Source organism: Lynx rufus, unplaced genomic scaffold, assembly GCF_022079265.1.
Source record: "Lynx rufus isolate CCGP_SWC_20201006 ecotype Redwood Valley unplaced genomic scaffold, mLynRuf1.p SCAF_9, whole genome shotgun sequence".
NCBI classification, from domain to species: domain Eukaryota; kingdom Metazoa; phylum Chordata; class Mammalia; order Carnivora; family Felidae; genus Lynx; species Lynx rufus.
Window position 1 is genome coordinate 109,839,025 of NW_025814897.1, and position 12,958 is coordinate 109,851,982.

General features: G+C 47.1%; 1 protein-coding gene and 1 non-coding gene across 2 annotated transcripts in view; both read left to right on the top strand.

Moving 5' to 3' along the window:
* Positions 1-12,958, top strand: part of DPP3 (dipeptidyl peptidase 3) — a 35,255-nt gene that overhangs the window by 3,543 nt on the left and 18,754 nt on the right. Inside the window, exons 2-8 of the mRNA XM_047070919.1 lie at positions 6,249-6,338; positions 6,933-7,070; positions 7,900-7,974; positions 8,603-8,696; positions 12,298-12,428; positions 12,539-12,669; positions 12,745-12,803. Of these exons, the coding sequence (XP_046926875.1) occupies positions 6,249-6,338; positions 6,933-7,070; positions 7,900-7,974; positions 8,603-8,696; positions 12,298-12,428; positions 12,539-12,669; positions 12,745-12,803 (718 nt within the window). The remainder of the gene's footprint in view (positions 1-6,248; positions 6,339-6,932; positions 7,071-7,899; positions 7,975-8,602; positions 8,697-12,297; positions 12,429-12,538; positions 12,670-12,744; positions 12,804-12,958) is intronic.
* Positions 5,117-5,223, top strand: LOC124506508 (U6 spliceosomal RNA). Its single transcript, XR_006960771.1, has one exon. It is a non-coding gene; the product is annotated as a U6 spliceosomal RNA (small nuclear RNA).

A 12,958-nucleotide genomic window follows, 5' to 3' on the forward strand; every position in this document is an offset into this window, starting at 1 on the left:
ATTATCCTTCAGTAATGAAAGAAGGGGCGCCTGGGTGGCTCAGTCGGTTGAATGTCCGACTCTTGATTTTGGCCCAGGGCATGATCTCGTAGTTCGTGAGATCGGGCCCCACGTCGGGTTCTGTGTGCTGACAGCACAGAACATGCTTGGGATTCTCTCTCTCCTTCTCTTTCTGCTCCTCCTCCTCTTGTGCCACTCTCTCTCTCTCTCTCTCTCTTTCTCAAAATAAATAAATAAACTTCAAAAAAAAAAGTGAAGGAAAAACAGACTTTCTCAAACACAAATTGAGGTAATGTATTGCCAGTAGACCTGCTTTGCAAGAGATGTTGAAAGTTCTTCAGGGAAAAGAAAAGAGATACAGGTCCAAAACTCAAATCTGCATTAAGAAAGCGAGTGCATTGAAGGAGTAAGTGAAGGTAAAATAAAACACTTAAAAATTTTTAAAAAATATTTATTTTAAATATTCTCTACACCCAACGTAGGGCTTGAACTCACAGTTCCGAGATCAAGAGTTACATGCTCTTCTGACTGATAGCTGCCTCTATTTTTGTTGATTCTTAATTGATCTAAGAGATAGCCATTTGTTCAAAATAATGATAGCAACAGTGTATTCAATTATATGTGCTTATGTTTATCTTATTCTTATGCATATTTATACATACATATATTTCTGTCTCCTTGTATGTAGGTGCAATAAAGGACAGCAATGATACATGGGAAAGGAGACAGGAATTAAAATTATTTTGTTATCATAGGGTACTCACTATCCATGAAGCAGTATAGTGTTCTATGAAAGTGGACTTGGATTAGTTATAAATGTATATTGCAAAATCTCGGGCAGTCACTAAAAAGTGAAAAGGTATAACTAATGAGCTAAGAAAAGAGAGAAAATAGACTCATGTGAAAAGTCTCAGTTACTACTAAAAAGGCAGAAAAATAATGAAAGACAAAAATAGGAATAAACAAGGACAACATATCGAAAACAGTAACAAATATGGTAGATATTAGTCCAACCGTATCAATAATCACTTTGAATGTCAATGGTCTGATTTTATCAATTAAAAGACAGAGATTGTCAGAATGGATCAAAAAAACAAGGCCCAAATATATGTTGTCTACAAGAACATACTTAAATCTGAAGATACATATAAATTAAAAGTAAATGGATGGAGAAAGATATACCATACCAACATTAATCAAAAGAAAGTGGGAGCAGCAATATTAATGTTGTGAACTTCAGAGTCTGAAGAGTTACCAGGGATAAAGAGGGCATTGCATGATGATAAAAGAGTCATTTCTACAAGAAGACGATGGTCTTTAATGTGTATGTGTCTAACAGAGCATCAAAATACTTGAGACAAAAACTGATAGAACTGCGAGGAGAATTCGATGAATCCAGTACTATAGTTGGAGACTTTAATACTCTTGCATCAGAAATAGACAGATCTAGGGGCACCTGGGTGCCCTCTCAGTCAGCTGAGCGTCCAATTCTTGATTTTGGCTCAAGTCTTGATCCCAGGGTTTTGAGATCGAGCCCTGTGTCAGGCTCCACACACAGTGTGGAGAGGTTCTCTCTCTCCTTCTGCTCCTCTTCCCGGCTTGTGTGCTCTCTCAAATAAAATTTTTAAAACTTTATTAAAAATAAATAGGGGGCTCCTGGATGGCTTAGTCAGTTAAGTGTCTGACTTTAGAGCAGAAATCAATAAAACTGAAAACAGGAAATTAGTAGAGAAAATTAATGAAACCACAAGGTAGTTCTTTGAAAAGATCAGCAAAACATATTTTAGTCTATTTGGACTGCTATAACAAAATACCACTGAGTGGCTTATAAGCAAGTTTATTTCTCAGAGTTCTGGAGGCTGAATGTCCAAATTCAGGGCACCAGCACAGTCAAGTTCTGGTGAAAACCCTCTTCAAGTTTGCACAATACTGACTTCCCACTGTGTCCTATCATGGTGGAATGGGTGAACTAGCTTTCTGGTGTCTCTTATAAGGGCACTAATCCCAATGGTGAGGGCTCTTGCCTTCATGACCTAACTGCCTCCCAAAGGCCCCATATTCTAATCCCATCACTTTGGGGGTTAGAGTTCAACGTATGAATTGGATGGGAGACACCAACATTCAGACCATAATGAGTAAAAAGTCTCTAGCCAGTCTAAGGGAAAAAGAGAGAAGTCATAAACTATTAATATCAGAAATGAAAGATGGGACATCACTATAGATCCCATGGACATTAGAGAAATTCAATCAATAATTAATAACCTTTCCAAACAGAAAATACCAGGTTGACACGGGTTCACTGGTGAATTATACCAAACATTTAGGGATAACATTATACCAGTTCCCTATAATCTCTTTCAAAAGAGAGAGAGACAGGGAATCCTTCCTAATTAATTCTATGAAGCCAACATCATCCTAATACCCAAACCAGACAAAGACATTAAAAGAAAACTACAGACCAATATCTCTCATTTACATAGATGCAAAAATCCTCAACAAAATATTAGCAAATCAAATCCAACAATGTATAAAAAATTATATACCATGACCAAGTAGAATTTATCCTGGGAGTGCAAATCTGGCTCAGTATTTGAAAGTAAATAATGCATCACATCAACAAGCTGAAGAAGAAAACCACACAACCGTATCAATAGATGCAGAAAAAGCATTTGACAAAATCTGGCACGATTCATCATAAAAACTAAGTAAACTAGGAATAGAGAAGAGCCTCCTCATCTTGATAAAGTTAAAGCCTATCTACAAAAACCCTACAGCTAACATCATATTTAAGGGTGAAAAACTCGAGTTTTCTCACTAAGATCAGGAACAAGGCATGGAAGTCCCCTCACCACTGCTTTTCAACATTGTTCCAGAAGTCCTAGCTAATGCAATAAGGCAAGAACAGGAAATAAAAAGTATGCAGATTGAGACGGAAGACACAAAACTGTCTTTGTTCACAGAAAACATGATCATCTACATAATCCAAAATAATTGACAAAAAACACCTCCTAGAACTCATAAGCAATTAAAGCAACGTTGCAGGATATAAAGTTAATATACAAAAGTCTATTGCTTTCAATACAGCAGCAATGAACAAAATTTGACCTTAAAAACATAATACTATTTACAGTAGCACACAAAAAAGTGAAATACATAAGTTAAAAATACAACAATGTACAAGTCCTATAGGTGGAAAACTACAAACCTGATGAAAGATATCAAAGAACTAAATAAATGGAGAGATGTTCCATGTTCATGAACAGGAAGATTCAGCATTGTCAAGACACCAGTTGATGCACCTGGGTGGCTCAGTCAGTTAAGCGTCCAACTCTTGATTTCAGCTCAGGTCATGATCTCATGGTTCGTGAGATTGAGCCCTGAGTCAGGCTCTGCACTGACAGAGCAGAGCCTGCTTGGGATTTTCTCTCTCCCTCTTTCTCTGCCCCTGCCCAACTCATGTGTTCCCTCTGTCTCTTTCCCAAAATAAATAAACATAAAAATAAAAAGATGTCAGTTCTTCCCAACTTTATAGATTCAGTGCAACCCAAATAAAAATCCCAGCAAGTGATTTTATTTTCAACACAATACTGAGGAAAGAGGGTAAAGACCCAGAATAGCCAACACAGTAGTGAAAAAGAACAAAGTTAGAGGACCAGTACCACTCAACTTCAAGACTTACTATAAATCTACAGTAATCAAGACAGTGTGGTGTTGGCAAAAGGACAAATAGATCAACAGAATAGAATAAAGAGCCAAGAAATGGACCCCGATAATTATAGTCAACTGATCTTTGACAAAGGAGCAAAGGCAACACAATGGGGTAAAAATAGTCTGAAATTTTCAGCAAATAGTTCTGAAACATCTACATGCAAAATAAAAGGGGGGCACCTGGGTGGCTCAGTCGGTTAAGCCACCAGCTCTTGGTTTCAGCCTGGATCATGATCTCATGGTTTGTGGGTTTTAGCCCCATGTCAGGCTCTGTGCTGATGGCACAGAACCTGCTTGGTATTCTCTGTCCCTCTCTCTGTGCCCCTCCCCTGTGTGCATGTATGCACAAGCGCTTTCTCTCTCTCAAAATAAATAAGCCTTAAAACAAAAAAAAAAAAAAAAGAAACATAGACGAAAAGAAAAAAGAAAAGAAAAAGAATGTAGACGAGATGTGGACCTTACATCTTTAACAAAAGTTAATGCAAAGTGGGCCACAAACTTAAATGCAAAACTAAAAAACTCCCAGAAGAGAACAGAAAATCTAGATGACCTTGGGTAGGGAAATGACTTTTTAGGTACAATGTCAAGTATTATCTGTAAAGAAATAATTGATAAGTGGAGCTTCAATATAATTAAAAATTTCTGCTTTGTCAAAGACACTGTCAAGCAAATGGAAAGTCAAGCCACAGACTGGGAAAAAACAGTTGCAAGAGATATAGGACTGAGATATAGGATATAGGATAAAGGACCGTTAGCCAGAATATATAAAGAACTCTTAAAACTCAACAATAAGAGGGGCGCCTGGGTATCTCAGTCAATTAAGCACCCAACTTTGGCTCAGGTTATGGTCTCAGGGTTCGTGGGTTCAAGCCTCATGTCGGACTCTGTGCTGACAGCATGGAGCCTGCTTGGGATTCTCTTTCTCCCTCTCCCTCTGCCCCTCCTCTACTTGCTCTCTAAGTAAACAAACAAACAAACAAACTTAAAAAAGCCAATCTGAAAAGCCTACATGCATTTGATTTCAACTATATGATATTCTGGACATGGAGAGAGTAAAAATCAGTGGTTGCCAGGCAGTGAGGGGAGGGATATTTAGGGCAATGAAACTTTTCTGTAGTACAGAGTAATCTACATAATGGTAGATATATGTCAAATATTTGTCTAAACCCATAGAGTGCACAAGGCCAAGAGTGAATCCTAATGTAGACTATGGTCTTTGGGTGATGATGTGTCCATGTAGGTTCACCAGTTGTAACAAATATACCACTCTAGTGGAAGACGTTGATAACAGGGAAGGCTGTTCATGTGTGGGGGCAGACGGTACATAGGGAATCTGTATACTTTCTGCTCAGTTTTGCCGTGAACCTAAAATGCTCTAAAAAATAAGATATTTTTAAAAAGAGATAGTGTATTCACTGCAGCAGCACATATACTAAAATTGGGACGATGCAGAGAAGATTAGCATGGCCCCTGCACAAGGATGACACACAAATTCATGAAGCATTCCAATTTTTTAAAATTAAGTAAATAAATAATAAAAAAAAAAGAGAGTTATTGGTTCACGCAACTGAAAAGTCCGGGGCTAGGGCAGGCTTCAGGCATGGCTAGATTCAGGGGCTCAGTGATGCCATTGTGATGCAATCTTCATCTCTCAGCTTTGCTTTCTTTCCTCCAGTAGTGGAGCTCCAGGGGCTCCAGACTTGATCCCTAGTATAAAAATAGAGGCTCTTTACCACTTGAAAATTGCCCAGGTAGGGCTTTTACGGTCTAGCCTGAGCCTATGCCTACCCCCAGAGTTAGGGAAGGGAGAGTCCCTCCCTTCTCAAGAGGAAGACTGAGGTCTTGTTGCCAGAGGAAGGGAGACCTAAGTTTTGGGCCTGTGAAAGCCATAGGGCAGATGATCAAGGCCTCTCCAGCTGTAACATTTAATGTTTCCAATGACAGCTTCCTGGCAGGTTGGAGGCAGAGGACAGGCTTTCTGCAGAGGGAGGCAGTGTGGTTTTTTTTGTTCGTTTTTTTATTAATTTTTTTGTTTATATTAGAGACAGAGCGTTAGTGGGGAAGGACAGAGAGAGAGGTAGACACAGAATCTGAAGCAGGCTCCAGGCTCTGAGCTGTCAGCACAGAGCCTGATGTGGGGCTCAAACCCACGAATCCTGAGATCATGACCTGAGCTGAAGTCAGACGCTCAACTGACTGAGCCACCCAGGCTTCCTGGAAGGAGCCAGTGTTTAAACTGGGCTTTTGAGGTCAGGTGAGATGGCTGCAGGTAGCTGAGAAGGTGCTGGGCAGAGTGGGAACAAAGGTGGATGTGTCTGGGGGCTGCCGAAAAGACTGGTTTGGCTGGACAATGGGTGTGTGAAGATTGGTCTGTGAAAGTATTTTGCGGCCAGACTGGGTCCTGCTGGGATCTGGATCCTGCCCCCAGATTTCCCAGCCTCGCCTATACTGGTTCCTCTGGGTGCTAACATCTCAGGAGGGAACCTCCCTGGGGTGGGGGAGGCTGTGTTCCCAGGTCTCTGATGCCCACCTTCCCCTAGGCGTTCCTGGTCTATGCTGCAGGTATCTACTCCAACATGGGCAACTACAAGTCCTTTGGCGACACCAAGTTCGTTCCCAACCTGCCCAAGGTGAGTTGAGGGAAGGCTGGGGAAGGTGAGGAATTGGGGGCCAGTGGGAGCCTAAGCGGAGCCTTGACCGTGTCCCTGCCATGCTGCATGACTCTGGGTAAGCCAGCCAGCCTTGCTGGGCATTGTAGCCTCCTCACATATAAGGGGAAAGCAGTGTTTCTTCCTGACCGTGCTGACCTGAGCGTCACACGGGGGAAGGATGTGGAAATGTTCTGTGAACTGTGAAGTGCTTGTAAAATTCGGGCCTGGTCATCGCTGGGGATGGTAGAGAGGCCTGGGCACGGGCGTCCCTCACTGGCACTGTGGAGACCAAGCACATCCGGCAGATGCAGTTCTTACACCAGGGCTCTGAGCTCTAACTGCGTACATCAATTGCATGGCCGTCTTGTTGAAACGCAGCTTCTGGCTGAACAGGTCTGCAGCGGGGCCTGAGCATCGGCATTTCTCCAGCAACACCAACACCGCTGGTCCGTCGACCGCACTTGGAGCCGGAAGGTCTTAGGCTGTGGGAGAAGGGCTGCGGGGTGGGTGTGGAGGGTCCAGAAGACAGCCTGGGGTGGTGTGGCCGAGCCAATGGCCTCTCCGCTCCTGCAGGAGAAGCTGGAACGTGTGATCCTGGGAAGTAAGGCTGCTCAGCAGAACCCGGCAGAAGTCAGGAGCCTCTGGCAGACCTGCGGGGAGCTCATGTTCTCTCTGGAGCCGCGGCTTCGACACCTCGGGCTGGGGAAGGAGGTGAGGCCCCCCAGCCGTACAGGAGAGAGGAATCCTTTGAGGCTACTGGCATGGAGGGAAGGGTGCCTGATAGGCAGTGGGCTTTGCCTCCCAGTCTTAAGGCCGAGCTGCTCACACGACTGTGGGCTTCAGTTTTGTCATTTGTAAACTAGGAAGCAAGCTGGATGGAATGCTTTCTTTCCTTTTTTTAATGCTTAAAAAAATTTTTTTTAATGCTTATTGTGTATTTTTGAGAGAGAGACAGAGCATGAGCAGGGGAGGTATGGAGAGAGAGGGAGACACAGAATCTGAAGCAGGCTCCGGGCTCTGAGCTGTCAGCACAGAGCCCGACACAGGGATCGAACTCACAAGCTGTGAGATCATGACCTGACCCGAAGTCGGCTGCTTAACTGACTGAGCCACCCAGGCGCCCCTGGATGGAGAGCTTTCTGAAAGCCCTTCCAGTTCTGAAGTCTGGGGTGGTGTGTGCAGAAGGGAAGGAGAAGAGCCAAGAGTGAGAGGGAGCTGAGGAAGGGAAGAAGGGAGAGGAGGGAGCCTAGGCTTCCCGCCCCTGGAGGCCACGCAGCAGCTGCATGGTGTGAGGGATGTGACAAGCCTGTGCGAGGGGCCAGCCTGTGAAAGACTGGAGCGGAGCTGCAGGAAAGCTAGAGACGGACCTCTCTTTGTTATTTGTGTTACAGTTATTCCCCCAGGAAAGAGATGGAGGGGGCAGGGTGGAGGCTGCTGGGAGGAGGTACAGGAAACCTGGGGCTGTGGGGGGAAGTGTGCCGGGAAGGGAGTCTCCCCACCTCAGCAATTCCTTCTTCCCGTCCATCCCCTTCCTCAACAGGGAATCACCACCTATTTCTCCGGGAATTGCACCATGGAAGATGCCAAACTGGCCCAAGACTTTCTGGACTCACAGGTTTGAGGACTGGGGACTCAGGACAGTGGTTTGACGGGACCCACTCATCGCCAGCACCCACTCTGGGTCTCAGCTTGGGACCAGAGACACTGGCATCTTGGGTGTTTGAGGCGGACAAGACTTGGGAATCCTTGTCCAAGAGTTGGCCTGGCCCCAGTGAAGATGACATTCCCACACGTGGCTGTGACAAAGCTGCCCCCGCCCGCCCCAGACTGAAGGCCTTAATGACAGCCTCAGGGCAGGACGACACAGAGCATCAGAGCCGCTTCCCGTTGGGCCCTGGCTTCCACATGAAGCCAACATGAACCTCCCAGAAGCTGTGTGACCAGTTTCACGTCTGCCGCCTTGCAGAGCCCTGGGTTAGCTGAGGGCATGCAGTGCTGGGCACAGTCGGGTCAGCACTTAGTAAACGTTAGTGCTCAGCGTGTAGAGCAGAAGTGGAGAGCCTGGCCCGCCTGCCCACCTGCTCCCCCACCCCCGTCCAGCTGCCTCGGGCAGCTTCCCCCAGCGGCCCTGGCCTGCTTTGCTTCTGTATCTTCTCTCCCTGGTGTGACCCCTTCCCTACTCCCACCTTGCAGCCCCCTCTGGACTTTACCCTTCCCCAGACCCATGCCCTGGTCTTTTCCAGAACCTCAGTGCCTACAACACGCGGCTCTTCAAGGATGTTGACCAGGATGGGAAGCCCCGCTATGAGGTGCGGCTGGCTTCTGTGCTTGGCACGGGTGAGCTGCTTCACACACCCCTTCTACTCCTGCCTCAGTGCTCCTGGACCAGGGCAGAGGGGGCTGGACTGAGGACAGGGGCTGGTGGGTTATGCGGGAGCTGCAGGGAAGAACGGTCATAATAGTCACGGCGCATGTTGATTGCAGACTCACCGGGTGCCGTGCTCTGTGTACAGGGGTACCTGTGAGGGAATGCTTGCCCCGGTGCTGGCTGTGACAGTAAAGAAATGGGGGGAAACATGACGACAGGGAAAGGGGTTCCGTTCCACTTGGCAGATGTTACTGCTGCAAGCCTCTAACGGGAGTCGTGTTGGGCATGATCCCCATCACAAAAAATGACAACCCACGTAAATAATGGGAAGAGAGGCTGGGCCATATGCCCCTTGACAGCCTAGAAGAGAAATCCAGACTATACATCAGTGAAGACCATATATGTCTTGGAGGCTGGGGGGAATCTAGAAAGTTTGAGATGGCTAACGTACTAAAGTCTGCTTCCTAACTATCAGGTACCCTCAGGGTAAAGCCCAAATCCACCCCTAAGGGCTGTATCATTCAAAACTCTTTTTTTTTTTTTTTTTTAATGTTTGTTTATTTTGAGAGAGAGAGAGATAGAGAATCCCAAGCACGTTCTACACTGTCAGTGCAGAGTCCTACATGGGGCTTGATCTCACAAACCAAGAGATCATGACCTGAGCTGAAACCAAGAGTCGGACGCTTAACCAACTGAGCCACCCAGGCACCCCTGTCATTCAGAACTCTTTGCAAATGAAGAATCTATTTCAAATTTGCCTGAACCAGAACCCAAGTACTTAACAGGCTTGGGTAATTAAGAAGCCTGGAGTAGGATGGCTTCAAGCACAGCCGGATCCAGCTGCTCAGACAGTATCCTGAGAAATTTCTCTCCCCGTGTCTTGGCTCAGCTCTCTGACTTCATCCATGGCATGTTCCTCCCACACGGGGCCTGATAAGTGGACCAGCCTGGCCAGTCCAGCAGAAAGAGAGCCCTCTTCTCCCAGAAGTTTCTTCGTAAGGTCTGGGAGTGGCTCCAGTTTCCCTATCCTACATACCGTATTTACCTGTGAACCAATCCCTGTGGTCAGGGACGGATATCTCATTGTCTAGACCCTGATCCCAAGCCTACCTCAGAGCCAGGTGATGAGGTCAGCCCCTCCCACTCACCTGAACCGGAGGTGGTCCTGGTGGAGGATTCTCAGAGGAAAGTTGGGGTCTGTTCCCAGGTGAGAAGGAAATGTACTCGGTATGGACAGAAATATCCAGGCCCCTGTGAGGGCCTTTGCAACCTGGCCCTCCCTTTTCCACTCACTTGCCTCCTCCCAGCCCCCAGCCTCACATTCCTGCAAGCCTCCCACTTAGACTCTGTGCCCCAGCCACACTCAGCGGCTTCCAGTTCTCTGAAAACCCCTTGTTCTCATGTACGCTGTCCAGGACTTGGCACAATCTGATCCCTTTCCCACCTCAAATGCTTCCCTCCCTTCGCTCATGTGATGAATACCTACTCATCCTTAAGACTGCGCTTGAACATCACCTCCAGGACCTTTCCCTGCCTCTCGATGACTTTCCTTCTCTTTTCCCACCAGCAACACCCAGTAATTCCCCAGGTTTCTTGCAGTTGCTGTTGACTACAGGCTCCTCAAGGGGAGGAATTGTAGGTTTCGTTCACCAGTGTCTCCCCACTGGCCAGCACGTGGCAGAAACTCAGATATTGGTTGTGTGAAGAGGTGAAGATGGCTGGAGACCCACGCTGCTGGTGGAGGGAACAGCGTGAGCCCCAGAGCACGGTGGAAGGGGAGTTTAAGGATTGGCGAGTAGTTTGATTTGACTAAGGAAAGGGATATTGGGTTCGGGGGAGGAGAAGCTGGACCTGTACTTACATATACTCTACTGCGTACAGGACAGTGTCTGAGAACACCGCTCGGAGCCAGGCTGCCTGGGTGTACCTGTGGTGTTATCTATTGCTCTGTACAGATGCCCCCCAAATTTAGTGATGGAAACCCACCTTTTCGTGCTCACAGAGTCTCCGGGTCGGTAATTTGGCTGCGGCACGGTAGGAACAGCTGGTCCCTGGTGACGATGTCCGAGGCCTCAGCTGCGAAAACTCAGAGGCTGGGGGGTCATCAATAGCCAGGGGTTTGGAATCACCCGCAGGCTGTCACTCACACATCTGGTGGAAGATGCTAGCTGCCGGCCGGGACCTCAGCAGGGGCCAAAGCACCCCATGTGGTTTCTTTGCGTCAGTCATGGTGGCTAGGGTTCCCAGAGAGCCGGGCAGGAGCTGTGTCACCATTTATGACCTGGTCTCAGCATCACTTTTGCTATAGTCGCAAGTCTGCCCAGCGTCAAGAGGACGGAAAAGAGCCCCCGCATCCTAATGGGGGATGTCACATTTGGGACATGGGAAATGTCACATTGGGTCATGGGAAACACCGTGGTTATCTTTTTTTCTTAAACATAATCTAGAAGTACATCGTACTGCTCAGGAACAACAAGCAAAACACAACAAATCACAAATTCGGTGGCATAAAACAACACACATTTATTTGGCCGCTGTTTGGAGGTCCAAAGTCAAAAACAAGTTCCAGAAGGAACTGGAGCCTCCAGGGGAAATACTCTTTCAGCTTCACCTTCTAGAGGCTGCCTGCTCTCGTTGGCTCATGCCCCCTTCCTCCCCTCTCTCCAACCTCCTTCTCTCATCACGTCTCCTACTTCCTGTTCACCCTCTTGTCTCCTTGTAAGACCCGCTGTGATTACATTTAGGGGATAGCTGTCTTTTTAAATACAGTTTGCCACCCTAGGTTTGAATCCTGCTCTGCCATTTACTGCCCGTGTGACCTTTGGAAACTTACTTTACCTCTCGGTGCCTTTGTTTCCCCATCTGTAAAATGGAGATCACTCCCCCTAGAGCTGACGTGAGGCTTAAATGAGTTAACGTGTGTGCAATACTTAGAACATTTCAAAAAAATTTTTTTAATGTTTATTTATTTTTGAGAGGGAGAGACAGAGCGTGAGCAGGGGAGGGGCAGAGAGAGAGGGAGACACAATCCGAAGCAGGCTCCAGGCTCTGAGCTGTCAGCACAGAGCCCGAGGCGGGGCTTGAACTCAGAGACCATGAGATCATGACCTGAGCTGAAGTTGGACGCTCAACTGACTGAGCCACCCAGGCGCCCCAAGAACATTTCATATTATGGGGGTGCCTGGGTGGCTCAGTTGGTTGAGTGTTTGATTCTGGATTTCGGCTCAGGTCATGATCGTAGGGTTGTGGGATCAAGTCCTGTGTTGGGCTCCTCGCTGAGTGTGAAGTCTGCTTAGGATTCATTTTCCCTCTCACTCTTTCTCTCTCTCTCTCTCTCTTTCTCTCTCTCTCTCTTCCCCCACCTTCTGCACCTCTCCCGCGCTCATGCACTCTCTCTCTCTCTCTAAAAAGAGAAAAAGAACATTTCATGTTAGGTAATATATATTTGAAAATGAAAGTTTATACTAGTTTCCGTAGGCAGTGGGGAGTTGTTGAAGATCTTAGAATAAAAGAGTGTCACGGTGTGAAGCCTGCTGGGGTGTTTTACACTAGCAATCCTTCTTCCCTCAGAGTCTGCTCTGCATTCCGAAATGACGTCCAGGCTGAAGAGCTATGAATTCCGTGGGAACCATTTTCAGGTGACGCGGGGGGACTATGCACCTATCCTCCAGAAGGTGGTGGAGCACCTGGAGAGAGCCAAGGTAGGGCTGGCTGGGGGCTGAGGCGTGCAAGCTCCAGATCCCTCTGGGCATCAGAGACAAGTCAGGACAAGTGGGTGGCCTGAGACTGACCGACCCTTGCTCCCCCCCAGGCATATGCAGCCAACAGCCGGCAGGAACAGATGCTGGCTCAGTACATAGAGAGTTTCACCCAGGGCTCCATCGAGGCCCACAAGAGGGGCTCCCGCTTCTGGATACAGGACAAAGGCCCCATCGTAGAGAGGTGAGGCACGAGCCTTCACCCCGGCTGCCCCCCTCCTGCCCGCCCCTTTTCTATCTCTGCCCTTTTCTCCCCCAGTTACATCGGGTTCATCGAGAGCTACCGAGACCCCTTTGGTTCCCGTGGAGAGTTTGAAGGTAACTTCTGGGAAAAGGGGGTCAGCTTACAAACCCTTATCCCATGTCCCCTGAGAGTTCTCCCCTCCCACCTTAGCAGTAATAACAACAATAATCAGAACCAGTGTTGATGATTTACCACGTAGCCCTTAACTGTATTAGCTCCTTTGGACATC